The sequence below is a fragment of the Lagenorhynchus albirostris genome, chromosome 11 (genome assembly GCF_949774975.1).
Source record: "Lagenorhynchus albirostris chromosome 11, mLagAlb1.1, whole genome shotgun sequence".
Lineage (NCBI taxonomy): Eukaryota > Metazoa > Chordata > Mammalia > Artiodactyla > Delphinidae > Lagenorhynchus > Lagenorhynchus albirostris.
The window spans coordinates 58,043,148-58,069,806 of record NC_083105.1 but is presented as its reverse complement, the minus strand read 5'-3'; the positions used below and the strand labels follow the sequence as shown (position 1 = coordinate 58,069,806).

Genomic DNA, 26,659 nt, shown 5'->3' with positions numbered 1-26,659 from the left:
TCCCTCCCCTAAAGGATGAGTCCAGATGAAGTCAGGCTACAAGGAAGATCCCTTCCAGCTCCAAGGATCTATAGCCCTAGGATACAAAGAGAGCTCCGTGATTGCTGGAGCAGCAAGAATGAATTGGTAACAAAATTCAACAAGTGCAAGGAAAGGAGGGAGCACCTCAGTCAGCTCCCGGATGTCCCAGGGAAAGAGGAGATGGTCACGGAGGAGGCAGGTTTGTGAGGATGAGGGGGGGATGATCCATCCAAGAGCATGTTTACATACAGCCTCATATAATTCCCACATGTTATTTTATTATTGATTTATAAGTGAGGAAAATGCAGCTCAAATAGGCTAATTTGCTAGTTAGTCCCAGAGCTGGAACTTGAACTTGGGTCTCTCACTCTTCCAAACCAGGGTGCTTTCCAGTGCAGCAGGGCTCTTCAGCTTGTATAGGAGTCGTTGTATTTCCCAGAGAGCCTAATAACGCTAGGTTCACTCAGGAGACACCCAATAAATTGTTGCTGTCTGGACAACAGACAGGAAAAAAAAAAAAGAAAGAAAACCTTGAAGAGCTTCAGGACAACGAGGAGATGGGGCGGCACTGGATCTCTTTTCTTTCAGGCAAAAGCTTCTGACCCTGGGGCCACAGACGGGAAACGAAAGTGAAGAAGAGGGGAAAAAAAAACTACAATTCCCAAAAGACCATAAAGCGTCCACCTTACGCATGCGTAGACCCCGCCCTAATTCTGTGGCTTCCCAGCAGCTCTTTTCGCGCATGCGCTCTCCGATCAGTCTTCTTCCAGCCCCTCGTTTTCCCCGGCCGGAGTTGGTGCCTGGACCTGCTGGGACCTTCATCTCCGGTTGCGATGTTGCCCTTCTCTTTGCTCTGGGCGACTCGGGTAAGAATGGGGCTCCGGAGGCTGGGTGACTAGTAGGAAGTAAGCTCCCCTCCTATCCTAGTTAACTATTCACAAACTTGGGTTCTCTTGGCTTTTAAACGCACGTGGTCTGGGTCCTCCGGGAGGGGAGAGCGGGAGGGGAGAGAGAATGTGCAACTAGGGGGTCCCTGAGACCCCCGGCGCACGCGGGGTGATTGGGGCCCCTCTCCATTCCGGTAGCCAGATGCCCCAGGGCCTTGTGACCGCCCATTTGACGTGGCATTAGGGAAGAGAACTGTGGACCCTGTGCTGGCCAGCGAGAGGGCTTCCTGGCCTGGACCGGCGAGCTAAGTCTTTCCTGCGAGCTCTGAGCCATGCAAATGATGCAGCTGGTCACCCTTGTTTGTATCAGGGGTCCCGTGGCTCTGTGGGCTGGAAGGAGGTGGAAAGAGTGGGGAGCACAAAAGACAAGATGTGGGTTTTGGCTTTCCCTGCCAGCAGTCCACCCCCAACCCCGTACACACACCTCTTCCCCAGGGGCTGCTGAAGGTCTACCCTGCCACCTCCGTTGCTCAGGAAACCACCAGCTCGTTGCCCTAACTTTTGCCAGTTTGGTTGCCTCCCACCCTGACTGGGGTATCACTTTGTGAAGGCTCTGCAGGAAGACCATGTGTTTCTGTGGGTGGGGACTGCCCCTGAGTTCCAGAGACATAGGCTTCTAGAGGACAGACTTTGCCCGAGGCTTTGCAGAGTGGTTCAAGGGCAGAGGTGGAGGGAGAGTCTGAGGTGAGGTGAATGGACCGAATCAGAACCACCCCCTGGACATTGATCTCAAGCTTGGCTCTAGAACTGGCTTTTGAAGGTGGAGGTGGGAGTGGTGAGAACTGGAACAGACCGACGAGACAGCTGGCTGCTGGATGTGGGGCCTGAGGTCCTGATAAGCGTGGCTGAGGGTTGTTGACTGTTTTTGTCTGGGCACTTTTTCTTTGACCCTGTCTTTTCCTCCCCCAGCCTCTGCGGAGATGTGGTCGGCTGGTCAGGATGGCCATACGGTGCCAGCACAGCGAGGCAGCCCAGACCCAGACTGGAGAAGCAACCAAGGGCTGGTCAGGCCAGGAGAGTCTATCGGACAGTGACCCTGAGATGTGGGAGCTGCTACGGAGAGAGAAGGACAGGCAGTGTCGTGGCCTGGAGCTCATTGCTTCAGAGGTGGGGCCTGGGAGAGGGGCCAGGGCTTAGGCCACCGTGGGTGCTGCAAGTAACAGGTCATCTTCCTGCTATTTCTCCAGCTCTCCCTTTCAGACTCAGGGCCTTCCTGCTGGACCTCATCTTCCTCTCTTCTTACTGACCTCTGAAGCAAAGGCAGGGCCAGTCTGGCTTATGGGATGGGGCATTAGAAAGCTTCCAGAGCCTCCCGGGGCTCCTATAGTTTAGTCTGGTCCCTCTTCCATCCCAAGAGGAAAGAGAAGCTTGGAAGCACAGGTTCAACTGGACAGGTGGCCTTGCTGGAGACACCTATCACAGCAGCTGGGTTTCTGAGGATGCTGCTCTGGGCCTGCCCCAGGCCTGGCACGGAATCCTAAATGAACAGAGCTTTCTGTAGAACCCGGCTCCTCCCTGCAGCCTGGGCTCTGGCATGATGGGGCTGTGGGATCCAGGGAAGGGGGCTCAATACCTTCTGACATTGCCCCCTCCCCCACCCCAGAACTTCTGCAGCCGAGCTGCGCTGGAGGCCCTGGGGTCCTGTCTGAACAACAAGTACTCGGAGGGTTATCCTGGCAAGAGGTGAGGGCTAGGCACCAGAAGGCTGGAGGACAGCCTCAGGGATGGTGATCCCAGTGGGGGACACCTGCCTGTACCCTCCTAGTGTGCATAGAGAAGTGGCCTTCCCAGTCCTTTGCTGCTGGTCCAGGGGGATGGTGGAACCCTTTCTCTGTGCCCTGATCTACTCCCCTCCCGTTGCAGGTACTATGGAGGAACAGAGGTAGTGGATGAAATCGAGCTGCTGTGTCAGCGCCGGGCCTTGGAGGCCTTTGACCTGAATCCTGCTCAGTGGGGAGTCAATGTCCAGCCTTACTCGGGGTCCCCAGCCAACCTGGCTGCCTACACAGCCCTTCTGCAGCCTCATGACCGAATCATGGGGCTGGACCTGCCTGATGGGGGCCAGTGAGTATAGATGGGGTGGGTGATGGGCTTGTAGGCAGTATGGGCGTGGGAGAAGAGTAATTTGTTGAACACCTACTGTGTTCCATGCGGATGAAACAGGGCTCTCCCAGTCCTGCAAGTTCCAGTGAATGAGGAAGATAAGACCCCAGAAAGCGGGGCCCAGAGCCATGAGGGTGGTGCCTGCTAGGAGCAGTGTTCCAGAGACCCCGGCCTTTGGAGTGGGGCAGGAAGGGAGTGGCTAAGTCTGAGAGTTATTCCACTCTGAACCTGCCTACTTCCTCTCCTCCCCTCCCAGTCTCACCCATGGCTACATGTCTGATGTTAAGCGGATCTCAGCTACATCCATCTTCTTCGAGTCTATGCCCTATAAGCTGAATGTGAGTGCTCTAGGGTGTGGGGAGGGAGCTGTGAGGGGCTGCCCTGCTTTCTTCTTAGGGCTTTAGCTTTTTGTCTGTCTGTCCAGCCCAAAACCGGCCTCATTGACTATGACCAGCTGGCACTCACTGCTCGGCTCTTCCGACCTCGACTCATCATAGCTGGTACCAGTGCCTATGCTCGCCTCATCGACTACGCCCGCATGCGAGAGGTGAGTGGAGGGCTGGAGTACCCGCCCCTCCCTAAGGGCTGGTGGGGAGATTTTGGAGGAGGGGCAGCCTTGGGCAGGCCTGTCTGGGCCCTCCCCAGGCTGAGGTCTGTCTCTGTACCTGCCCAGGTGTGTGATGAGGTCAAGGCACACCTGCTGGCGGACATGGCCCACATCAGTGGCCTGGTGGCTGCCAAGGCGATCCCCTCACCTTTCGAGCATGCGGATGTTGTCACCACCACCACTCACAAGACCCTTCGAGGGGCCAGGTCAGGCCTTGCCTCTCACTGCCTTCACTCCCGGGGCATTGTTGGGCTGGATCTGAGGAATTCGTTCCCACCAGAAGCCCTGTCTATGACAGTTCTCCTTCTCTTGCCCGTGGAGGCAGTTCCCCGGCAGGGGGTTTGGGGGTGGAGGTGAGGGCTGCTCCCCTCAGCCCCTGGAGTCTAGCACACAGAGCACAACTGTGCTGGACTCTGGAGCCTGCGGGGCTGGGCCAGCCAGCTTCCTCTGTTCTCCCCACCCCCTTGCCCTTTCTTTTCCGCTTAGCTTCTGACCGCCTACCTCCTGCACAGGTCAGGACTCATCTTCTACCGGAAGGGGGTGCGGGCTGTGGACCCCAAGACGGGCCGGGAGATCCCTTACACGTTTGAGGACCGAATCAACTTTGCTGTGTTCCCGTCCCTGCAGGGGGGCCCCCACAACCATGCCATTGCTGCAGTGGCTGTAGCCCTAAAGCAGGTTGGGGAGCCTATTCTTGTGGGGTGGGTGGGGCATGGCCTACAGGTTCAGACCCTGCACCTTGCCAACTGAAGTTGGAGCTGATGGAAGGGGGAGGTGCCAGGATGGGAGGGGGTTGGGATGGGGTCACACTATGCTGGGGGTGGAGGGGCAGAAGGGGCAGGGCTTAAGGTGACAGTGCTGCTGTCTCATCTCCAGGCCTGCACCCCCATGTTCCGGGAGTACTCCCTGCAGGTTCTGAAGAACGCTCGGGCCATGGCTGATGCCCTGCTAGAGCGAGGCTACTCGCTGGTGTCTGGTGAGCCAGGGGGTAGGTGAAAGCCTCTCTACCCTCAGGCAGAGGCCCAGGACTCAGTACTTCCTGCTTACTGTCCCCCCTCAGGTGGCACTGACAACCACCTAGTGCTGGTGGACCTGCGGCCCAAGGGCCTGGATGGGGCTCGAGCTGAACGGGTGTTGGAACTCGTATCCATCACGGCCAACAAGAACACCTGTCCTGGAGATCGAAGTGCTACCACACCTGGGGGCCTGCGGCTGGGTGAGACCTGGGTTACAGCGGGGAAGGGTGGCTGCCAGGTGGGCTTGGGCCATGCTAATCCTCTCCTGCCTCTCTCCCAGGGGCCCCAGCCTTGACTTCTCGACAGTTCCGTGAGGATGACTTCCGGAAAGTTGTGGGCTTTATAGATGAAGGCGTCAACATCGGCTTGGAGGTGAAGAGCAAGACCGGTGAGTGGGCAAGCCCTCCCCTGCCCCCACCCAGTTTACATTCACTGTCTCCCCCCTCCTTCAACTGATCGAATGGCCTTCCCCAGAGCTCTGACCACTTTTTTTTTCTCCCCCATCTCTAGCCAAACTCCAGGATTTCAAATCCTTCCTGCTCAAAGACCCAGAAACAAGTCATCGGCTGGCTGACCTCAGGCAACGGGTGGAGCAGTTTGCCAAGGCCTTCCCCATGCCTGGTTTTGATGAGCACTGAAGGCACCTAAGAAATGAAGCGCACAGACTGACGTTTATTCCTCTTCCCCCTACCTGGACAAGTTAGGGGTGGGGGTAACTGCCTATCTTCCAATTTTTTGCTGGAGGAGGGGAAGGCCGCCCACTTAAGGGAAAAGGCGGGTATAGTTCCCCTTCCCAGGATTTGTAGCTGAGGAGGTTTCTTCTTGTAACAAGACTTAGAAGGAAGAGGCTTGGGGCTTTCTGCCCTAACCTCTCTCATTATCTCAGTGTTATAGACTCCCTGCCCTCTCTTGGGGAGGGGGGAGTTGCCCTTGTGAGCCAGAGGAAGGAGTGGGTAGGCACCCTTCTTTCATCTTTATCTAATAAAATGCTGACCTGCCCTGAGCTTCTGTTACTGTGGGAGGGGTCCCCTGGGCCAGGTGGTGATTTGTCTCCCTCAGCATGTCCCTCCCTTCCCTCCCACCACTACCACAAGGACCCCTGGGGCTGCAGTCTCCTCTCCCTCTGATCAGAGCCGACACCAGACATGATTAGCAGGCGGAGCAAATTCAATTTGTTAAATGAAATTGTATTTTGCCCAAGGCTGCTTCTGTTTGATCCCAGGGGACGGAGGGGAGCAGGGAGGGGTGGGGAAGGCAGGGGGAGGCCCAGGTGTGAAGCGGGAGGGGGTGCCCATTGGCACAGGAAGCAGGGGGCTTGGGCACTGGGAGGAACGAGCTTCACCTCCTTGGGCGTAGGTGCCTCATCACAGGCTGGCTGGGCTGTCAGTGACGAGCCTGGTGGAGCCCAGTCGAGCCAAAGTAGCACCGCCCCTGGGCTGGTGCCCAGAGCCTGGGCGAACGTGGGGCCCGCCACGTCACTTGGCACTCAGGCCTCTGCTTGGTCTTGGCTCTCACGTAGGCCACGCTCCACACGTAGTGTGCACCACACCCTGTGAGGCCCGCGAGGCAGGGGGGCTGGCATGGGCCTTGTGGGTTGCCCAGGCTACTGCCTGCCCTCCTAACTCCCCCTTCCCTCCCCCCTCGTGGGACTGAAGCTGAGGGTCAGAGGTGCTTCCGCTGCTGGGAGCAAGGGAAGAGGGTAGGGGTGGAGCTGCCTCCCCTCCTCGTGGGAACTGGCCTGTGTAAGCAGGAGCTGGACAGGGTGGCTAGAGTGGTGCCCTGGGGTGGACGGTGGAGAGCGGAAGAAATGAGTAGGCTGGCTGGTGGTGGTTTACATCGACGTGCTCTGCAGCCAGGCTTAGAAGTCTGGCCGGTCTTTCTTCAGTTTCTTATAGTCAGTGGAAACTGCAAGGAACTACAGGAGAGAAAGGAGGGTTGCACCGAGTGCTCCAGGCCTCCCTTTGCTGGGGTGGGAGGCACCAGCTGGAATCAAGAGATGAGCGGACGGAGGTGCAACCCTGAAGCCATTGGGAGTTACCTTGTACTGGTCATTGGGGCTCAGGCGGTTCCAGGGCTCCGGGTTGTTCTTTCGGTCCCAGCTGTGGAGAGGGAGGGGGAGGGTTAGGGTTTTCTCTTTGGGAGCTAGGACTCTGGAGCCTCAGGGCACCCGCAGGGTCTGCGCCCCCGCCCCAGCACGCCCCCTCTTCCGCGGAGGTGGGGGGCATTTCCCAGAGACTGAGAGGGGAGGGGTCACGTTAGCGGGTGCTGACAAGTGAGACAAGAAGGCTGTCAGCATTGTCAGCCTGGGGCCAGGTGACAGACGTGACAACCCGGCCCAGGGACTCCCGCCTGCTCCTTGTCACCCCAGGTTAGCCCCATAGAGCAGAGGGAATCAGGCAGAAATCCCGAGGCGCTGGGGTTGTAGTGATGTGCCTCGAATTCAGACAACGCCGTGGGTGCTCCTGCGTGCTGAAGGACCCTACACTCCCGCCGCCTCTGGCGGGGCTTGCGGTCTCCGCGCCGCCCCGGCCCCAAAGGCGCCCCCAGCAGCTCACCCGGCCACACCCCCAGCGCTTGGGCGGCGAGACAGAGGTACCAGAAGGCCACCGGCGGCCAGCAGAGCGGCGTCACCATGGCAACGCGGCCGGGAGCGGTGCTAGTTCCGCAGCCCAAAGCGGGCCGAGTCTCCAGCCACTGAGGAGTGAGCTGTCTGGTGGGCCCGAGCGAAGGCGGGGGCCTCGCAGGTCAGGAGCGGGCTCCAGCCCCGAGATACCACTTGCCTAGGGATTCCCGCGAGGACCCCTCATTCCCACCATTCCTGGGAGGCCTGTGCGTCCCTGTCTCATCTTGCTCCACCCAGGACCCCTTCCTGCGTCCCAAGCCCGGCCTTTACCAGACGTCGGGGCTGCGCAGCGCGAGTCGCAGCAAGTAGAGCGTAGCGCTGCCCATGCCCAGGCCAATGAAGCCGATCATCGGGATGAGCTGCGGGAAGACAGAGGGAACTTTCAGGGGCAGCCCCCTCCCAGTCGCCCTTTACAAGCTTTTCTGCTCGGCCCGCCCGCTCCCCCACTCCGGGTCTGGCGCCCCCTCCCTTCCGCGAGGGAGGACCGGCAGCCTCCCACACCACATTTTTGCCGTAGTCTTCCTCAACCTATTGCGAGTCTGTCTGAGGTGGATTCAAGGGACACGGAGGGCATATTGCAGGGATGGATTGAGGGCACCCTGAAGAAATATTAGGAGCTTTGGGGGAACTAGGTAAGAGGCAGGGTACTGGGAGATTTGGGGGTTACCAGGGCAGCTAGAGAGTTAGAAGGTAGAATCATGGCTCCTGGGACCAAACTCACCCCGGGATGTCTCTTGATCTGCCGGTAGAAGCGGGCTCCGAGGCTGGTTCCTGCCATATCGCCTCTTCAGTGTCTGGTCCTCTCCAGCGTCCCTGCTCCCTTGCTCCTCCTGGGGTCCCGCCCCTCTCTGGGGAGGGGTCAGCCCAGCCCAGCCTGGCCCAGCCCGGCCGCTTCATCAGACTTTCCCCGCCCCCAATCTCTCTCCCTACGGCAGTTCCAGGCTCGCTGGGAAGAGAATTGTTGGGGAACAGGGGCATTTCTGCTCATCCATTCTCCACGCCAAGGGGTCAGACCCTGGCCCATGGGACATCATCATGCTTTGGGCTTTGGGCTGGTCCAAGGGAGAGGCCTCTCAGACTCTGCCTCACAGACTGATTGAGGGGGATCCAGAAGTGGGAGGAAGGACTCACCATGGGACAGGCAGACAGACCTCCAGCAAAGTGCAGGTGGGAGTGTTCACAGGTGGGACCAGGAGGGGCCAGGAAAGAATGAGGACATCTGTAATGCTTCCCTGACACCCCTAGAGCCACCCAGAAGCTGGCAGGTCTTGGGGGCCCTGGTTCTGTCTCCCTCCACATTATAGTGGGAACAGGAGGGGGACAGATAGACCAACAGCACTAAAGTTGCCCCAGCCGCTCTAGTCCTGGGTGGTTTCTTCAAGTTGCTTTCTCCAAGTTGTGTTGTGATTAGCCTGGAACAGTGTTTGGAGGCCAGGGAAGCCGGGTATTATCTTACACCTGACTCAGAATAGAATAAATCAGTTGGTTAAGTTTGGGGGCTAGAGAGACTTCCTTCCCCTGCCTACCTGGGTTAGCCATCCAAGGAAGCCACGTTCTGTCTCTGGCTGTGATGGAGAGAAAGAGAATGGAGTAAAGGAAACAGCTGAGGAAAGACAGAAAAGATGTTGAAGGAGAAAAGAGAAAAAGACACAGAGACAGAAGCGTCGTAGAGCGATTGCCTCCCTTTACGTGACCAACTGGGGTGTATGAACTCTCGTGTATGCTATGTTGTCAGGGTAGGAAAGCTCACTGCCACCGTCTTCAGGAAACTGGGGTCCTAGGGACCCAGGAGCGCAGCCCTAACCACCTCTCCCCACTCCACGCTAACCTCCATCCTCCCTGCCTCCCCCACTGCTGCCCTGGCAGCCCATCCTACAGAGCTCTCTCACTTCTCCCCTCCAGAGCCTCATGGTGCCCAGGCAGGGGCGAGCTGTGCACCCACCGCTGTGCCCCTCAGAGCACCGAGAGGGAAAAGTCCCTTTCTGGGGGCCCTCCTGCTTTCGCCACGAGCTGATACCTCCCCAGCCTCCTGCGCTGACAAGCGCGGCTGTAATTAGGCTGCGGGGTCCCGAGCTCTCCGCCTCCCTCCGGCGGATAATGAGATAAAGTGTCAGAGACACGGCGAGAACAAAGAGACAGAGACTCACTGCTTACATGTGTGGGGGACGGGGGAGGGCGACTGACGGGATGTCAGAGCCTGGAGCAGCGCAGAGCCCGGCCCTTCCTGAGCACCCGCACCTCCAGGGCTGGGTCAGGGGCTGGGGTGTCCTGTCACCCCCTTAGCCCTCCAGTCTCTGGGACTAAAAATCACTCCTGGAGCTCGAGCTCGAGGGCCGCACAGCTGGGCTGCACATCGGGCTCTTGTGGCACAACTGGGGCTCCAGGATGCCGATAGGGATGTCTGGCCCCTGTACTGCGCCCCTTTGCTTCTTGGGCCCTCGCCCTCCTTCCGGTGCCCTTTCTTGTGAGTTCCAGTGACCCGGGCCTAGCGCATTCAGGACCCTCTGACCCACTTCTTTCCTTGGAGCCGCCGTTGATTCTCCTGCCTTGGGCCTCCGCCGGAGTTCCTTATTACATTACTGCTTTCGCGCTTGCCTCTCCGGGGCTCCTTGACCCTTCACCTGCTTCTGGTACTTCTCTCTGACCCCTTGTCGGTGACCCTATTTCTAAGGCCCCGCCCATCTCTGGATCGTGGTCTCTGGGGCCAAGCTGAGACACAGAACTCCTTGGGTTCCACATCGCATTTCTTCCCACCTCCCCGCATTTTCCCACCAGAAGGACTCAGGCCACGCTGACCGAGCCGACAGAGGTCATTAGCTGCGGATTAGGCGTGGCCAGGGGCGGGCTGGGTTCCCGCTGGGATCTGACTCTGAGCCCTAAACCTTACAGACACTAATCCGCGCTCTGGTGGAGCCGAACGTCAAAAGCAGCTGGACTCCGCGGAACAAGTTGGCAGCGGGGCCGTGGGTGCGGACGCCCCCTGGAGGCGGAGCTGCTCTCAAGCTCTTATGGGGCGATGCCTCAGGCGCCCCCTATCGGGCCGCGCTGGCCCTGCGCCCCGCGGCTTTTGGGCAGGTAAATTAGTGCCAGGAGTGTCGGTCGGGCTGGCAGGTCAGCCGTTCCTGCCACTCCCACCGCCAAGGCAGTGGGTCCCTCAACTTCCACTCTTCTGTTGTGAGGTGGGGCCGAGTGAAGGGAAGGAGAGGGGACGAGGAAGCTCCCACTTCGCCAGCTGCGGGCACCCCAGGTTCAGGCCAGTTTCTCTCGCCAGGCTGGGCTGCCCCAGATGCCCAGGGCTCCGCCTCCGCCCCGAGACTGCTCTCCGCCCTCTGACCCTACCTGCCCCAGTCTCGGGCTGCCCATTTTTTCTGGGTCTGCTTCAGACCCTATCACTGTCTCTCTGTTCCTTCTCATTCTGTCTCTCCCTCTGCAGCTCTCTTTACCTGGCTGTGTCCCCCTGCATCTGTTTCTCTGTGTCTCCCTCCGTTCGTCTCTCCTTCCCTCTACATTGCTCTACATCGCTGTGCCTCTCTTTACAAATGCCTCTCTCTCTGTCACTGTCTTTCTCCCCCCTCCCATTCCCCGGTTCTATTCCTATTCTCTGCCTTGCTGCCCCTGGGGTTCTGCAGCAGTCAAACGGGACAGCCTGGGGACACCTCGGGGCACTGCCCAGGGTCCCCTTCCCGGTCACCTCCACACGCCCGTCACCTTGGCGCGGGCTCCTTCTTCCCTCTGCAGCAGTGCGGCGTGGAGGGGGCGCCAGGGTTGGAAGACACAGTGCCCAGCATCTGCTCGGGAGCCCCGGGGCCCCTGACCCCCTCTGCCGCTATTAAGGACGCCGGGTCCCGAGGCTCTGAGATGATCATGATTGCATCAGCCAGACAGCCGCGGAGCCGGGAGCCGCGCAGCGAACGAACCAGCGAGACAAAGACGCCTGCGCCATCTGTTTATGCAAAGCGCTCTCCGCCCGGGACCCTGGCGTTCCGGTGCCTGGTCCAGCTCTGGACATAGGGTCATGAGTCAGCTACTGCCCGGCGCACCCGCCGCGCTGCGGCTCCCCCACTCCCCAGCACCCAGAGGGGCCGCGGGGCGAGCGGAACTGAGGGGGGCGGGGGGTGTTGATGTGATTGGAGCGGACGCGGCTCTTTCTTCAATAATGGATGGAGATGATGCGGACGGCGGAGCCAAGCCCGCTCGGAGAGGAGAGAGGAATAGAAATGGGGAGAGGAAGGGGCGGGGGCGGGAGACTCACCCTGGCAAGCGCGCGCACACACACACACACACACACACACACACACATACACGAGCGTGCGTGCGTGCGTCACACTGTCATTCGAATATACGCCGCCGCGCGGCTCACACCCAGGCACACGCCCACGCACTGTCACTGAGGCACACACACCTGCAGGCAGAGACGCCCGAACAACACACACTCACCAGAAGCTTTTCCTGGTTCTCACACATACACGGTCCTACAGGCAGAAGCGCATGTAAATGCCCACACGCGGGGCACACGCAGCAGTGAAGAATGCACAGACACGTAGACCCGTCAAAACACATATGTACATCTGACACCCAGGGGCTAAGACAGCCAAAAATCTTAAGAGGTTGGGGGTGGGGCTGATCGGGGACAAGACACATACTCAGCGGCACAGGCTCACACCAGGGGCACACATACCAGGGGTCCACACATATACACAAACACAACACCTGAGACTCTTGATAGACACACCTCACACATTCAGGGCACAGACACACACACACACACACTACAGAGCAGGGACACAGACACCCATAATCAGCAGGGGCACAGAGAAATCCCCTTCCCCCCTCCCCCCACACACTCAGAGTTTCACACCCACACATGCCAGAGCTGCTGCCTGTGCCCTGCCGTGGCGAAGTGTGGCAGAGAGGTCACTGGGATCCCTGAAGCAGGCCTTGCTAGTCTAGCCATATAATGAGGTTCTGATGATAGGAGATTCCTGGGGCTGTGGACCCTGCGCCCCTGCTTGACTGCCTACAAACTTCCTTTCTTGGCCCCCAGGGCCAGTGGTGTAGACCTTAGGCCTCTCTGGCCACAGCCGACCCTGCCAGCCTCAACCCGGGTAGCTGGGGGAGAGGTGGGAAAGCCATAGAGGGATATTAGCAACCGCATAGGGAGACTCCCAGCACATCCCCAACACAGCCAGGAGGCAGGCTCATCCCTGGTGCTGCTCAATCTTCGGACTTCAAGGGGCACTTTCTTTGCTAAGAGCCGGGTGGGCACTGGGGAGGGGTAGGATGTGGGTTGTGTTCTGGACCCTAGTAACCCGGCCCCTCCTTCAGTCTGTTTTCAATTCAGTCAGCTCCTTGGCCTAGACTTATGACCTTTGCAGTGTGAGGCAGCATCATCTATCACCCAGGCGGCTGCTGGCAGGGGTGGGGGGCGTTGGGGGCTCACACAGGGTCGCTGTCCCTCCTGCCTCCCTCTCCTGAGACCTGCTCTCTGCCCACAGGCCAGGGTCCACGGGCGGGGCAAGTACTGGGGGGAGGGTGTGACCAAGGGGCTCAATTGCTATAACTGGACCTTGTGTCCCCACCCCTGACACCCCAGCACCCGTCCTTCGAACTCGGCACAGTCAGCCTCCCCGCTCCTCCCACCCTCCCTCTCTCGGGCCCTTTGCTTAATTTCCTATTAACTGCTGATAAATCCAATTAAACCGCCGCTCTAATTAGGGACAGCTGCCGGCTCCGGGAGGCGGGGGAGGAGGGTGCCCCCCGAGTGTAGGGGGAGAGAACAGCAGCTCTTTCTGTTTCTCGGTACCCCTACAGCAGCACTGCCGCCCAATGAGCCAGTAAATTGGTTTTGTTTCAGCATTATGTGTGTGGGGGGCGCTCTCGAGGATCTTGGGAGGCTCTGGTTTTGAGTCCCTTTGATCGCTTGATGAAGAATTGCGACCCAAGCCCTATCCGTCCCTGTCCCCCTCTTTGGTGGTAGGTGGATCGTGAGGAGGGATGGGGGCAAAGGTTTGTGTGCAGCGGTGGAGGGGGGCCTGCGATCTGATATTCCAGCCCAAGCGTGATTCGAGGGGGCTGCCTGAGCTTCCCTTTATGACCCCGCCGCCGCCCCGAGGCGTCCGGATCAGTCAAGGGCAAAGGGAACAGGAAACCGAACCAGGTTCTGAGGCGAGTCTTCTCGTGTGCTTCCCTACCCCCAACACACCTCAGCTTTCTGGAAGGAAGGGGGGCGCTCCCGTCCCGGGCCCTCCTCTTCCCCAGCCCAGCTGAGACTCTGCCCTCCCCCCGCCAGCAGCAGATGGTGCCCGGGCTCCCGCTGCCAACCTTGCTAGGCGGTGCCAACCTCAGGCCTGGCTGACAACCGGCAGAAGAGAAGAGGATCACTTGACTGGCCAGGCTGACCCTCCCCCACCCGCCATCTAGCGCAAGACCCTCAGCCAGCCCCATTCCAGCGGCCACCCCAGGCTGCCGCTCACTGGTCCGCTCCCAGGTCCCTAAACTCCTCGTCTCCTCCAGCTCCCTTTCCTACACCTTCCCGCTCCCCGCCACCTGCCACCACGACCTGGGCTGGTACATTTGCATATTTGCATATGCAAATATAATTTACATACGGCGCACCGCAGGGGGGGTCTCCGCTTGAGCTGCTTAGCTGTCTGCCCCGCGCCCTCTCACTTGGTACCTGTCGCAAAGGGCTGGGGCGGGGGCCGCGCGGGAGGGGTCAGGCCCCCACCCCCCCGTCTCGCTCGCTCAGTTCCCGGAGGACTTGAGGAAGTGTTGCCATGGAGACGGCACGCACCCCACCCCCTTACAGGACCAGGGTCTCAGGCTTGGTGTCTCCGGTTCTCTCCCCCCGCCCCCCCACCCCCGTCCCTCGCACTTCAACCGAGATCTTGCATCGCCCCCTGGCGGCCTAGCTCGGAACTGAGCCAGGTTCGGAAATGCAAGGGGCTGCCCACGGCGAAATCACTAAGAGCTAGTGGGACCTACCCTGCTACCCGATCCTGCTCCCAGCAGCAGGGGCGCGGGGGCCGTGACCCCAGTCCAGCTCCCCTTTCTTCATTGACGACAGAGGCCTTGCCTGGCGGACGCATCTGTCTCCCCACCTCGCACCATGGTAGTGAGGGGAGAGCTGGGGAAGATTCGCCACCCCTTCCCAGGCCCTCTCTCCTCCCTCTCCCCTCGGCCCCCAGTTAAACGGTAAACTTTTCTAACTTTTGTCAAAACTTTAATAAATTCGCAACATTCGATGGTTCGCCTCAATGCCCCCTCCCGTCTCCCGAGTGGAGACGCGTTCTTTTTCCAGATCTCAAAGGCTGGACCTGAGGGGTTGCGAGTGAGGCTGCTCCCGGCACCAAGTATCCAAAGCCCTCGGCGGGGGAGGGGGACGGGAACCAGTCCCTTCCCGGAAGCACCGTCACGTTCCGGCGGGCCTTCCCATCTCCCCCACCCAGCAGTATAGTTGCTTTCGCCCCTTTTCTCCCCAACCTCCACTGGGCCTGCCCAGAATGGGGTTTCGTTATCTCCCGCCAGCAGGCGTCTTCACGCCTAAATCTCCTCCAGGAAGTCGGTGGGAAACAGCCCCACCTTGCGGCCGGTGTAGACCTTGACGTAGCCACCGGCTTCATCTCCTTTCTGCACCACAATCTAAAGGATTAAGGGACGAGGGAGGAGGGGAATCAAGAGAAAACAGTAGAAGAGCTGAGTAGGGGAGTCCAGAGTTATGGAGGCCCAATCTAGCCCCATTAATGGGTTAAGATCTGCAAGGAGTGTAGTTTGCAGAGAAGCCTCTGGGCCTGGGGTTGAGTTGGGGCACCAGAGCTACCTGGTCCTTCTTGAGAGTGATCTGCCCTATCTCGCGGTTCCCCACGAAGGATCTCGTTACGCGGTGCACACGCTCTCCAGACCGGACCCGAATGATGAAGTTTGGAGGGAAAAATCCGACCTTCTCCCCTATTTTCCCCTAAAGGAGATGGTAGGCGTAATTAATCTCACAATCTCTGGTTCTAAACTCAACCCATGTCCCACCCGAGTCTCAGACATTTCTCTTACCCGCCACCACTCCTCATTGGAGTCATCAATGACTGTGATCTTCTCTCCAGGCCTGGGAGAGGAAGGAAGGGGCCTCTGAGATTTAGGAGCCTTACACATTCAGTCCCTTGGCTGTGCCCAGGTCCAGCCCCAAATAGGCTCCATGCCTGAGTCCCCCCTTTTCCTTTCCCATAGGGAGCTGGGCTCTCCCCTCTCCACTCCCAGTACACCGCCACCCCAATCCTAAGGCCTCTCACGGGAAATCCAGATCGTCCTTCTCCAGGGCTTTGAATCGATAGAGAGCCACAAAGTAATGAGACTGCTGGAAGCCAGGCTGCTTGTGCTGGGGGTGAAAGGGGGTGATGAGTCTCAGGGCACCTCTGTCCCAGACTGAGAGGCAGGAGGCAAGGCCAGGGGTATTTTCTAGACACACTACATTCCACCTCTCTTTCATGTCCCTGAACTAAGACGAATGTGTTGGCTGTGTGAGGTGGTGGAGAAGACAGGTTAATGATTGGAACCCATGGAATAAGTGTGAGCTTCTGCTGAGGCCGTGAGTGGCGTGAGTGGTGTCAGACCTAGGTTGGGGAGAGGACTGGGGTCCCCACAGGGAGAAAATATTCTCACTTTGTCATCAGGTGTCTTCTTTTCAGCTTTCTTATCCCCTTCAGGGTTTCCTGGAATGGGAAACACCGACAAATTGTCTCTGGCTTCTGGAGTGCAGCCCTCAATCCCTTACCTTTCTGTTCCAGGGCCTCTTACCTCCAAACCTGGCATGCTCTTTGGCCCTCCATCTCCTGTGCCACAGCTGAGCCCTGACCCTCCTCCATCTCTATGGATGGAGGTGGGTGTTACTCACCATCCTGGGGTTTGCCTTCCTGTAGTCTGGCAGACTCTGGCTCCTCTTCCATCATGGCTGCTAGAGACTGGAGAGGGCACTAGAGTTAGGAAGATGCTGTCTTGGAAACCCATGCTTGCCCTGGCTCTCAAGTCAGGCCAGAGAACTAGAGAATAGGATCTCAGTGTTGGAAGGAGCCTTGGAAGAAGTATCTAGTCAACCACCTGCCTAATGGAGGGACTTCCTCTGAAACAACATGGCAGGTGACCACCCACTTTGTGCTTGAATGTAGTTGACAGGAAGCTCACTACCTTGCAAAATCCATGTCCTTTACTATAATGTCTGCCCTTAAAAATACTACAGTGTGTAAGAGAAAAATGGGCAGCACAATTTTTAGAATTCCCTTAAGAGAACAGAACCCGAGTGGGCTAGCCTTTCTGGAAGCAGTCAGATCACATTGATAGTGCCTTATAAGTCACAGCTCACTCCAAGAAATCCCTAATTTACACCCAACTTTCATATCAACTACTTTGAGGCCAGATCTCTAGTTCTGTTTTTGTGCAGTTGATTTTCATTTTTTGATCCAAGAACAGTTAGGTATTTTTCCTTACACAATTTTGGATGATTAGTTCTTGGTCTTTCTTCTAGTCTGTAAGATTTTTGAATATATTATTCAGTGTATGAGTTTTCCCTCCTAGGTTTCCCACAAACTTAATGGGATATATCATTTATATCTTCATTTGTATCAGTGAGAAAAATGTCCATAGGTGAGGACTAAGGACTAAATCATGTCATAAAGCATCAGAAATCTCCCTCTAGTTGGAAACTCCCTAAAGGACCAGAATCCTTTGGGTGCTGTCATTCAACCAATTTTAGGAATCCATCTAACTGTAACCATTATCCACATTAGTCCATCCTTGTTGTCCAGAAAGATATAAGGATATGCTAACAAATTCCTTGCTGAACTGAATACGTCTATTGTATTACCAATCTAGTAACCTATTACAAAAGGAAATGAAGGTGCTCTTGGCCACAAGCTTTGTGCCTCAGTTTCCTCATCTATAGGATAAATGGGTCAGACCAGATTACCTTCATGGACCCTTGGGGGGGCTCTAGAATTCTCTGATTAGTTGGCATGACAAGCTCTCCTCTCCAAATCCAAAAGCATAGCTTTTCCTCTGTTGCCTGGCAATGCCAGGGCCCTGGGGCCTAGCCTGTAGTTAGTTATGGTGGTTTATCTGACAATTTCAGAAGGGAGTTCCTGGAGTAAACACATGCTATGGCAGGAGTTGTTAAACTGAGGCCTTTTAAAATTGCGTGCAAAAATTTGTCTGTTGGGTTATGTGCAATTTTAGGGGAAGAGGATTCCTACTTCTGTCAGCTTTCCAGAGAGGAGACAGGACCTGCTCCATGGGGTCTCTGGAAGGCCTCAGTAGGAAAACTGGGTGCTCACATTTTTTTTATCTGCCTGTCCCTTCTTCCGTTCCTTGTTTGCCATGATCACCCCACTGCGAAGGGTTTCAAACACAGGGTCATTGCGATTGGCAGCAGCTAGTTGGAATGGGAGAAGAAAGGAGACATTACTGGAGAGGCAGAAAAAGGCTTAGAGGAAAGAGAGACCTCTTAAGTAAGGGAGAGATGGGACTGAGTAGGTGCGTGTGTGTTTAGAATTAGCAAAATGTCAGCTGGGTATACCTAGGGTCATCAATTTATAAAGAGCTCTAAAGACATCACTGGAAATGTGATGGAGAAAAATATTTACCAGCACTCCTTCCAGGCAGAGCATTATATGATGTTGGAAAGACAACTCTGCTAATGAGTTGCTTGGGAGTTGGGGAATGCTCAGAATCACTATTTTCCTTTTAAGGAGAGTGGTCCTTTAACTGCTGGCTTTTGTTCCGCTGAGTGGCATGTGCAAGCTGGGGTACTACCACCAGTGGGTTCTTCTTTCTCCATCCATGCTCCTCACAGAGTTCAGCCTCTCCTCCAAATAAATGTTGAGCAAATTGTCAACAAATACACTTTTAAGGGTTGCCAAATTATGAATCTGCCCAGGATGCCCACAGCTCTTGGTCTGGCCCTGAGTCTGGCACTATGCTCTAACAAGGATGAGGACAGTCTGCTTCATGCTTAGAAATGGTTTTGCATATGAAGAGCAGAGTTTGAAGTCAGGCAGAAGAAGGTTTCAGTCTTGGTTCTGTCTCTTTCTTATCTGTCTCTTTCTTACTGTACAAAGCCCGTGCTAAATCTTATCTCCCTCTGTTATAAAACAGGGGAATACTGACTCTGCATCCAAGATGGCTAAAATATTAGATTGAGCGAAAACCATGGGAAATAGAGTCTGTTTCAGAATTTGGCTTCCCAATCTGGAGATCGTGCTGAAACCATCTCTAGGCTTGCCCATTCCCTCAGGTCCCGTATGGGGCACTTACAGAGATCTTTGACACAAGCGTACTGCTGGTTGCTGTAGAGAGGGGAGCTATAGGCCCGACGGAAACCAGGGGGCTGTAGGATTGGATGGGAGAAAGCATTAGAGATAACAAGGTAGGGCCCAGAACCCATCTCTCCCGTGAGTATTCACCCCTTCTTGGAGTAAGAGATGGGTTGAGGAAAAAAAAGCGGGGAAATGGGTGGGATGATTTGAGGAGGGACTGGCAAGGAGGTAGCTGGCAACGCGTCCCCTCCCTTCTACTTTCTTGCTCCCCAGAGCCTACTCACGATCTTGCCGAAGCATCTCTGCATCTCCACATAGGACTGACAGTGTTCGTGGATGTTAGTTTTGCAGTTCTTACAGCGAAGCCCAAATTTGTTGTTGACTTGGGAGATGGGGAGAACATCTGGGTGAGGTTCCTGATTTCCCTTCCCCTTTGTACCATTGCTGCTACTCTAGCTCTTAGGTCCTTTTTCTCTCTGGGACCCAACACTCTCAGTCTGGAATAGTATTTTCTTAAAGCCAAATCTTACCACAGCCTGTCTGATATACAAATACTCCTTTCCTAAACCCTTTCCCCCACCCCCTGCCTTCGACATCACACTCTCCACTTCCCTTCATGACTCACGCACAATCATCCGGGCACAGACATCACAGAACTTGGGCTTCTTGAAGAAATGATCTTTGAATTTGTGGGGCTTATCATTAACAAGCTTAGGAGGTTCTGGGGGTGGCTCCTCCTCCTCTTCTTCCTCCTCTTCCTCATAGATGTAGTAGATGGGCCCACCCCCAGCTCCCACTGCCTCCCCATTGGCCTGGGGCTCTGGGGGAAGCTCCATCTCCTTTGTCCCTGTAGACTCCTTCCTGAATAATTGCTTCAGCCGCTGTAGCTGAGGGAGGGAGTGAAGGAGACTCAATGTTAAAAGAACTGTCTTGCTTTCTAGAGTAGGTAAGGCTGAAGCTAACTACATTTTTCTAGCCTGGGGCAAGGGGCACACCCCAGGATTAGGGGGTATCAGGGGCTGTGGGTGCTAGCTAGCGTTTTAACAATAAATGAGTCATATACAAGCGAGATCAATTCAAGCACTTTTCTTCAAGGGCTGCAGCGGTTTCCCAGCTCCCCCCACCCAGTGGTCAGAAGCCCAGACTCACCCCACTTTGCCGAGTCTCTGCTGGGAAGGAGGAGGACTCCAGCACCTCCTTTTCTGTCATCCTGCAAGAGGTTGGACCCCACTGTGAAATCTAATCCCTGACTGCCATTCTTCCCTCCCATATTCCTGTCCCTTGCAGTGGGGTGGTCCTTGGAGGGGAGGCTTTGGGAGAAATTTGGTTAAACAGAGATCCTTCCATAAGGCTTATGAGCAGAAAGATTCTATGCAAGTCCAGAGAAAAGCCCAACAGACTAAAGATCTTCCCAACCAGTTCCTCAAACCAATAACCATACTTCTACCATGAGGGGCAACCCCAGAGTTTACACCCCCAAGACAGTGCACAAGGCTGTGTGGTTTAGGGATTTTCCTACAGGTACTTTGTTTCTCTTGGGAATCTGTGGGCAATAGAAATGTGACACACACCTTCCCAGATCCCCTTTCAAGAGGTTTAATGTGTGTGTCCACAAGCATGCAAGGAGGGATGGGCTGGGGACATTTGTTCTCCTCTACCTCTCTCTTGAGCCCTGGGGGCCCAGTGCCTAGTTCCCAGCCTGCCTCAGGCCTCAGCTATTTTAAGTTTTCAGAGTAATATGAGCCTTTCCTTCCCTTACTACTCCATTCCCCTGATCCCACCCCCACCCCACCCTCTAATCCTAGCTCTTGTCCTGGAGTAGAATAATAATAATTTTATTCCTAAAACCCAAACTACTCACAGACAAGCAGAAAAATGAAGAAGCGGAATAGACTATGGATTGGGGAAGCTTGGGTGAGCAGTCCTGGAAATGGAAAGAGGATGAAGAGGCAACTTACGTTTGGAATTCCCTAAGTCAGTCCACAGCCTGTGGAGGAAAGAGGGAGCCCCTGGGATCTTGACGGTGGTGCTGGGGGAGGGCTGGTCTTCTTCCTTGGGGGCTAAGCCCCCCCAGTACTCTCTGTACTCACACCAGCTACCCAGACGGTGTTTGTAGACCTCCTAGCCTCTCGCCTTGGTGTCAGAGCTGAAATGACAGGGCTGGAGGAAAGTGGACAGCTGAGCGACAACAGCTGACACAGAGAAATTGGACACGGGGAGGGCTGGACCCTAACTCCTCCCATCCCCCCAGAGCTGCTGTTGCCTGGTTTTTCATCTATGGTGTGCAGGTCAGAACTGGCTAAATTCAGGAAGGGACATACCGCATACTCATATGGGTGATTTTTTTTTTTTTGGTCACACTCTGTGTGTGTGGCTTGTGGGATCTTAGTTCCCCGTCCAGGGATGGAACCTGGGCCCTTGGCAGTGAAAACGCGGAGTCCTAACCACAGGACCGCCAGGGCATTCCTTCATGTGGGTGATTTTAAATGACTAAAGGTGAAGATGAATTATAAACAGGCTTCTCCATCCTTTTCCCAAGGTCCAAACATCTCTCCAATTCTACCTTCCCTGGATCTACTTTAGGAACTAGCCTTCGATTTCTCAGCCACCATCTTCTTGTGGCCATGTTTTTTTTTTTTTACCCTCAAGCATCTATCTAGCCTCCAATCTTTAGGAAGGAAAGGGCTTGGAAACTGGTGAAGAAAGGAACATTCGAATTTTCAGAGCTCTCCTATCAGCCAAACTAGATTGCTTTCTTATCCATGGGTAGTTAGAAGGGTACCTTGCTGCTATCCTGTAAAGGAGTGAAGAACATGTAGTACTGCTTTGTTCCCTCCAGCTGCCCCCAGAGATATCTTTCCCCTATTTCTCTAAAATCTTGTCCGCAGGGTGAAAGGAACTCTAAGAGCTATTAAAAAAGGCCAGGCTGGGACTTCCATCTGAGGGGTTCTGGGGGAGTGAGGGTCTAATGATCACGTACAGATTGTTTTGTTAATATTGGACAGAAGGCAATAGCTGTCACACATGGAGTTTTTATCATCTGTAAGTAACGTCCCCTTTCCCATGGGAACTGCAGACTCTTGGAGGTAGGATGGCCAAGCCTCAAGCTTCCTTTATCATTCTGATTCCCTGATTCCATCTCTTTCTTCTGATGCATATGATCTGATGGGTCAATGAGGTATCTGGCATTATCTCACAGGGATGCAGCCTTTTCCTAGTCTGAGCTGTGACATGGCTGAAAAAGGAGATACTCCCATCTCAGAGCAGACCAATTTGGAGGTGGTAATGTCGTGCTGCTTTATCCCTTGTATCTGTAAGAAGTAAAGGATTATGTTGGAGGTTGGGCCAGACAAGCTTCAGAGGAGGCTGGCTAGAGAGATACTGCTACCCATACACAAGGGATTTCCAGGGCAATGTGCTATGTCATTTCTGCCTACTGTTCTTTTTTCCTTAAGGGGTGGGTGACATTTTTCAGCAGGGGCTGCTGGATGGTTCTGGGTCAACAGGCTCTTTAATGGCCCTCGTCTGACAGGCTGCACAACAACAGGGCTAGTTTTGGGAAGACAGAGGAAAGCTCTATTATCTTACAGGCAAGTGACTTCTGCTCTTCACCTTTCTTCAGCTGCACAGGACAGGGACTGCTAAGCACACCTGGATAGTATGACATCTTGGCACAGCAAGTTCAATTGATGTAGCTTTTATTGTAAGAAACATGCGGTTCTGTTCCTGCCAGGTAGAACCCAATCCTCTGGCTTTGGGATTAAAGAAAGGCCCAAGTCCTCCATCCCTGAAGAGTTTTCAGAATATGAGATGGACAGGTATGAAGCAAGCATCTCGACCCAGTTTTGGACGTCACTCACACTCCTCTGGCTTAGCTACCAGGGCCCTAAATGTGTATCACAGAATTAACAGGGTGGAAGGAACCTCGGAGGTCGCCTAGTCAGTCCAAGTCTCTTATTTTACTGGTAAGAACTCAGAGGTCCAGAGTTGAGAGTGATGTGCTTGATAAACCACCACAGTTAGTGGCAGAGTCCCATTACAGACCCAGCCATTTATCAGAATTATTTGTAAGGAGTAGGACAGGATGCAGGGAACAGTGTTAGGAAGATATGTGTGCATATGCCAGAGAAAGCCATCCCAGCCCGCATCAAATCCCTCCGACCCCACCCATACCAGGGTGGCAACAGAAAACGGACTGATGTCCAGTGACAGATTTTCTTTTTATATTTAAAAACAAAATCAACCCCCCCCGAAGAACCCCCCAACAAACAAAAAATCAGATTAAATAAAATTTACAGTGAATATACCCAGCAAACATCTGTATGTGCAATTAAATACTGTGTCTGTTACTGCAGCACAAACCTCAAACAAACAATATACAAGTGTTCTGGGGGGTGGAGGGAGGCCCAAGTTTTAACTCTGTGGGGTTTGGGGAGATAAGATGGGGTGGGAGAAAGGGGAAATCAATTTCATTTTTCTTAATTCTGTCCATATAAATATATTCATAAGGACCAAAAAAGAAAAGGGAGCTTGGGATGGTGAGGAAATAGGAGAACATGGGAGTGTGGGACCCTCCCAATTCTACCTGACCAAAAAATATGAAAGAATTAATTGCATGGTGAGAGAAGAGATAAAAAATCATAGAAGAGGATGGGAAGGAGAGGGAAGCAGACATGGGGCCAACCAGGGAAAAAGAGGGACCCTTGGCAGGGGAGTGAGAAAGAGTTCAGTGCCAGTGTGAGTGTCTGTCTCTGTTTCCATCTTCATCCCTACTGTCTTAGGCTCCAGTTTAGTGTCTGTCTGTGGACCTTACCTTACCTTCTGCCTCTGTCTGTGGTCTGACAGGACCCCTTGACCCCTCTACCCTGCCCCACCCCTGCCATGCTGGTCCCTTCTTCTCCTCCATTTATTGGGAGCTGGCTCGCTCCAGGATCCTCAGGTCATAGTTCTTTTTGGCCACTCGAAGTTTGAAGCGACTCACAGAGTTGTTGAGGCGAAGGGAGGCATTTTGGGCAGCCAGAGGGCTGGGGAACACAGCCACGATGGTGTACAAGGCAGCAAGGTCCGAGTGGCGGCCATTCTCAGCAGTCCCACCGTTGTCCCCCACACCCCCACCAGGCAGCCCCTGAGCATCCTTGAGCCACTGGATCTTGGCGCCAGACATGGCAAGCTGAGTGAAGAGTTTGTCCGCCTCGGTACGGGTGATGCCCTCAGGGAGATCTGTCACCTCCAGCACCCGTCCCAGGACTGGAAGGGGAGGAGACAGGACATGGTTGTAAGAGGTATAGAGTAGGAAGGACTGGCCAGCAGCCCAGCAGAGGAGCATCCAGCTGACCAAGTCTGTATACAATGTCCTCAAAAGCCCAGCCTTTCTCACTTAGTCCTTTCCTCCCTCCCCAAATCAACCCAACTCCCTACCATCCAGACTCTGATCAGGGCAACTAGGAGACACAAAGGAAACTTTCTCTTCTCCTAGCCTAGAGATGTAGGCAAGAGGAGACTGGGAATCAGAATCCCAGATTTAAGATCTGGAAACCTATACCTCAGTTCTCTCACAGGGTGCAATTACTGTGAAGGAAGTGTGGCTTTTGGTTATGTTATTTCACAAAGTTAATAGCTCAGTCTGAAATATGTTCCATTCCCTTCCCAGAGGCTGGTCCAGGTAGATTCCTCTTTCTTATCATCTACGGAAGTCAGTTTCCCTTCCTTACCTTGTTTAGCAAACTGCTCCAGTAGGCGAAACCCCAAGAGATCTTGTTATGCCTAGTATGGAAGGCCTGCAGGAGGAAAGTTACTCCCCCATATTCTCTTATCAAGCCTCTCCTAAACTGGGTCTAGAACTACCAAAGGTAGACATCCTAGATCAGCGTCAGGACCACTTCCACAAGGTTGTCTGTTAATAGCAGGCTCAACAAGCCCCATCATTGTGTTATTCCAAATTTTCACCCTCATCTTCCCTAGGACTTGGAATGGCTTGGTAAGGAGGACTGAGACACCTCACTTCTCCAGCTTCTCCTTGCTTTTGAGTACGAAAAGGTCCTCTTTTGACTCCCTACCCTAAGCTGGCTTTTCTCACCATCCTGGGCTGGTAATGCAAGGCTGGAGGGGTTAAGCACCTTCTTTTGGGAATTCAGCATCCTGTCACTCACCAACGTCTGTTGTCCCCAGGTCAGTGGAGGCAGATTTGAGTGCTTGTCTCTTGCTCCGGTTTCCATGCTTCAATCCACTCTGTCCCTTCAACATTCGAAAGATAACTCTCATTCTAGGTAAACAATGACTGCCTTACATCCCAGTCTGTCTGAGAGATTAAGGAGCAGTACCCAACCCTGAGAACCCCATCCCACCAGGCAGTCAGATTGGCCAGAGAGTGGCCACTGAGAAACAAAGAGCCTCTCCCTCTTGGCACTGGGGAAGGGGTGAGAGGAATGCGTACAGGAGTGGAGTAAAGGCTCTTCCCACTTCGTCCATTCTCTCTGTGTTGTCTCTCTTGTCCACCCAGCTAGTTGAGGTGGATGGCTCAGAAGCAGGGGCCTGGATGAGAAGGGGACTCTGATGGCCCTAAGGCTGATAGGAGACACCCTTACCTGGTGCACCGTGTAAGTTGACTGGCCATGGAGCAAGGGAGGGCAGATGGACAGATTGTACTGTAATGGCTGGCCCAAGAGGGAGTAGTGACCATCACCTAGGGAGGAAGAGCAGATGGTTTTCTGGGAGTTTGAACTACATGGTATGACTTTTATGAGACTTCATGGGGCTTTGGAGATGGACAGCAACAATGCATACTATTCCTACTTCATCTATGATAGGAGTGCCCATGTCACTGATTTAAGAGTTGTCTCTCTTCCTAAACCCCTTGGCTTTCAGCTGTAGCTCAGACAAAAGGAGTTATTAGGTTCCTTCACCTTTGAAGAAGGGCTCTGTCCATTGAAGACAAAAGGCCCTGGAGGAAACCTACAGACCCTTATGACTGTCTTTTATTTCTCATATAGTTTCTTCTCACCTTAAACCCAGGGCTCAAGTTTCTGACTCACATGAGAGGCAATACAATGCAGTGGAGAAGAACACAGACTTACAGCCGGACTGCCTAGGTTCAAATCCTGGCTCTGTTACTGAAAATGGGATGTTGGGTATGTTTTCCTCTCATTAGCACTGCTGAGGTTAAATGACTATAAGACACTTATAGCACCTATAAAGTAAAGTACTTATAAGTAAAGCACTTATAGCAATGCTTGATACATATTAAGTACCATGTGTTACCTATTATTGGTGATAAATACTATATTTCAGAGCACTCTGAAGTTTTAAACCATATTTTCATGTTATTTTTATACTGCTTTTGATAGCCACGGCAGAAAGCAGATAAGATTATTTCCATCTTATGTGTGATTAACCTCATTTTATATATTAGGAAACTGAGGTCCCATTTTAAGTTTAAGTAACATGTTCAACATCACAAAGCTAGTTAGTTGTAGAACTAGAATTTGAACCCAAGTCTTTTAACTCAAATTCAGTATTCCCTCTTCTAAAACCATAACGTTTTTGACAAATACCGTTTCTGACACCACCCCATATTCCCAACCCTCAGACTCAGTACTGATGGATTAAACTCTTGGTTGTTCATTAGAAAGTTCAGTGAACTTCTTTTCCCTGGCTCATAGTCACCAGGGACTTGGAAGTAAATACTAAAAATCTAACGGAGATCTAGAGTAAATTAACTATGGGCAGCACTAAAGAGGGGCAGGTGTCTTTGGCCTGAACAGGGCCAGAGTTGGATGACCAGCCACACCGCTTCCCTGCCTGTTGCTGCCCTCTCGATCTCCCCACTTGGGAATGGGATGCGAATGGTGAATTTGACAGCAACCAGCCCTTATCTAACCCCTTACCCTGTGCTGGACCCCCAGGACGGGGGAACTGTGTGAGGACAGGAAGGGGACTGAGTCCTGTGCAGACGTTGCTGAGGCTGGTGACAGGAGAGGGTGCTGGAGACTGAGTAGGAGATGTGACAGGGCTGCTGCTCATTTGTGTGTTGGCCTGTGGGAGAGAGA

General features: G+C 54.3%; 4 protein-coding genes across 24 annotated transcripts in view; 1 reads left to right on the top strand and 3 right to left on the bottom strand.

Annotated features, from left to right (window-relative positions):
- Positions 1–665: 665 nt before the first annotated feature.
- On the top strand, positions 666–5,692 carry SHMT2 (serine hydroxymethyltransferase 2). The gene is made up of 12 exons (XM_060165810.1): positions 666–887; positions 1,878–2,075; positions 2,572–2,651; positions 2,832–3,032; positions 3,328–3,409; positions 3,496–3,618; positions 3,745–3,884; positions 4,191–4,356; positions 4,555–4,654; positions 4,739–4,894; positions 4,975–5,082; positions 5,205–5,692. The coding sequence occupies exons 1-12, from the start codon at positions 855–857 to the stop codon at positions 5,330–5,332; spliced, it is 1,515 nt and encodes a 504-aa protein (XP_060021793.1). The 5' UTR covers positions 666–854; the 3' UTR covers positions 5,333–5,692.
- Positions 5,693–5,860: 168 nt separating this feature from the next.
- Positions 5,861–8,180, bottom strand: NDUFA4L2 (NDUFA4 mitochondrial complex associated like 2). The gene is made up of 4 exons (XM_060165815.1): positions 8,039–8,180; positions 7,588–7,676; positions 6,733–6,793; positions 5,861–6,609 (listed from the first exon to the last, which is right to left on the bottom strand). Exons 1-4 carry the CDS (start codon positions 8,093–8,095, stop codon positions 6,553–6,555), a joined length of 264 nt encoding a protein of 87 aa, XP_060021798.1. The 5' UTR covers positions 8,096–8,180; the 3' UTR covers positions 5,861–6,552.
- Positions 8,181–8,600: 420 nt separating this feature from the next.
- Positions 8,601–20,753, bottom strand: STAC3 (SH3 and cysteine rich domain 3). 3 transcript variants are annotated; one of them, XM_060165812.1, is made up of 13 exons: positions 20,573–20,753; positions 19,764–19,824; positions 19,240–19,501; positions 18,899–18,996; positions 18,613–18,685; positions 17,634–17,731; positions 16,202–16,268; positions 15,970–16,019; positions 15,600–15,685; positions 15,364–15,415; positions 15,137–15,274; positions 8,844–8,882; positions 8,601–8,729 (listed from the first exon to the last, which is right to left on the bottom strand). In XM_060165812.1, exons 2-13 carry the CDS (start codon positions 19,821–19,823, stop codon positions 8,676–8,678), a joined length of 1,077 nt encoding a protein of 358 aa, XP_060021795.1. In that variant the 5' UTR covers position 19,824; positions 20,573–20,753; the 3' UTR covers positions 8,601–8,675. The 3 variants fall into 3 exon arrangements, with proteins under 3 accessions (XP_060021795.1, XP_060021794.1, XP_060021796.1); XM_060165811.1 differs by lacking the exons at positions 8,601–8,729; positions 8,844–8,882 and adding an exon at positions 14,518–14,958 and having other exon boundaries at positions 20,573–20,739; XM_060165813.1 differs by lacking the exons at positions 8,601–8,729; positions 8,844–8,882; positions 18,613–18,685; ... (2 more) ...; positions 19,764–19,824; positions 20,573–20,753 and adding exons at positions 14,518–14,958; positions 17,943–18,145.
- Positions 20,754–22,295: 1,542 nt separating this feature from the next.
- R3HDM2 (R3H domain containing 2) overlaps positions 22,296–26,659 on the bottom strand; it is a 148,218-nt gene continuing 143,854 nt past the window's right edge. For all 19 annotated transcript variants that reach the window (XM_060165801.1, XM_060165802.1, XM_060165803.1 and 16 more), the window contains 4 exons: positions 26,498–26,645; positions 25,199–25,296; positions 24,764–24,848; positions 22,296–23,861 (listed from right to left, as the gene is read on the bottom strand). In XM_060165801.1, coding sequence (XP_060021784.1) covers positions 23,521–23,861; positions 24,764–24,848; positions 25,199–25,296; positions 26,498–26,645 — 672 coding nt within the window. In that variant the 3' untranslated portion in view covers positions 22,296–23,520. The remainder of the gene's footprint in view (positions 23,862–24,763; positions 24,849–25,198; positions 25,297–26,497; positions 26,646–26,659) is intronic.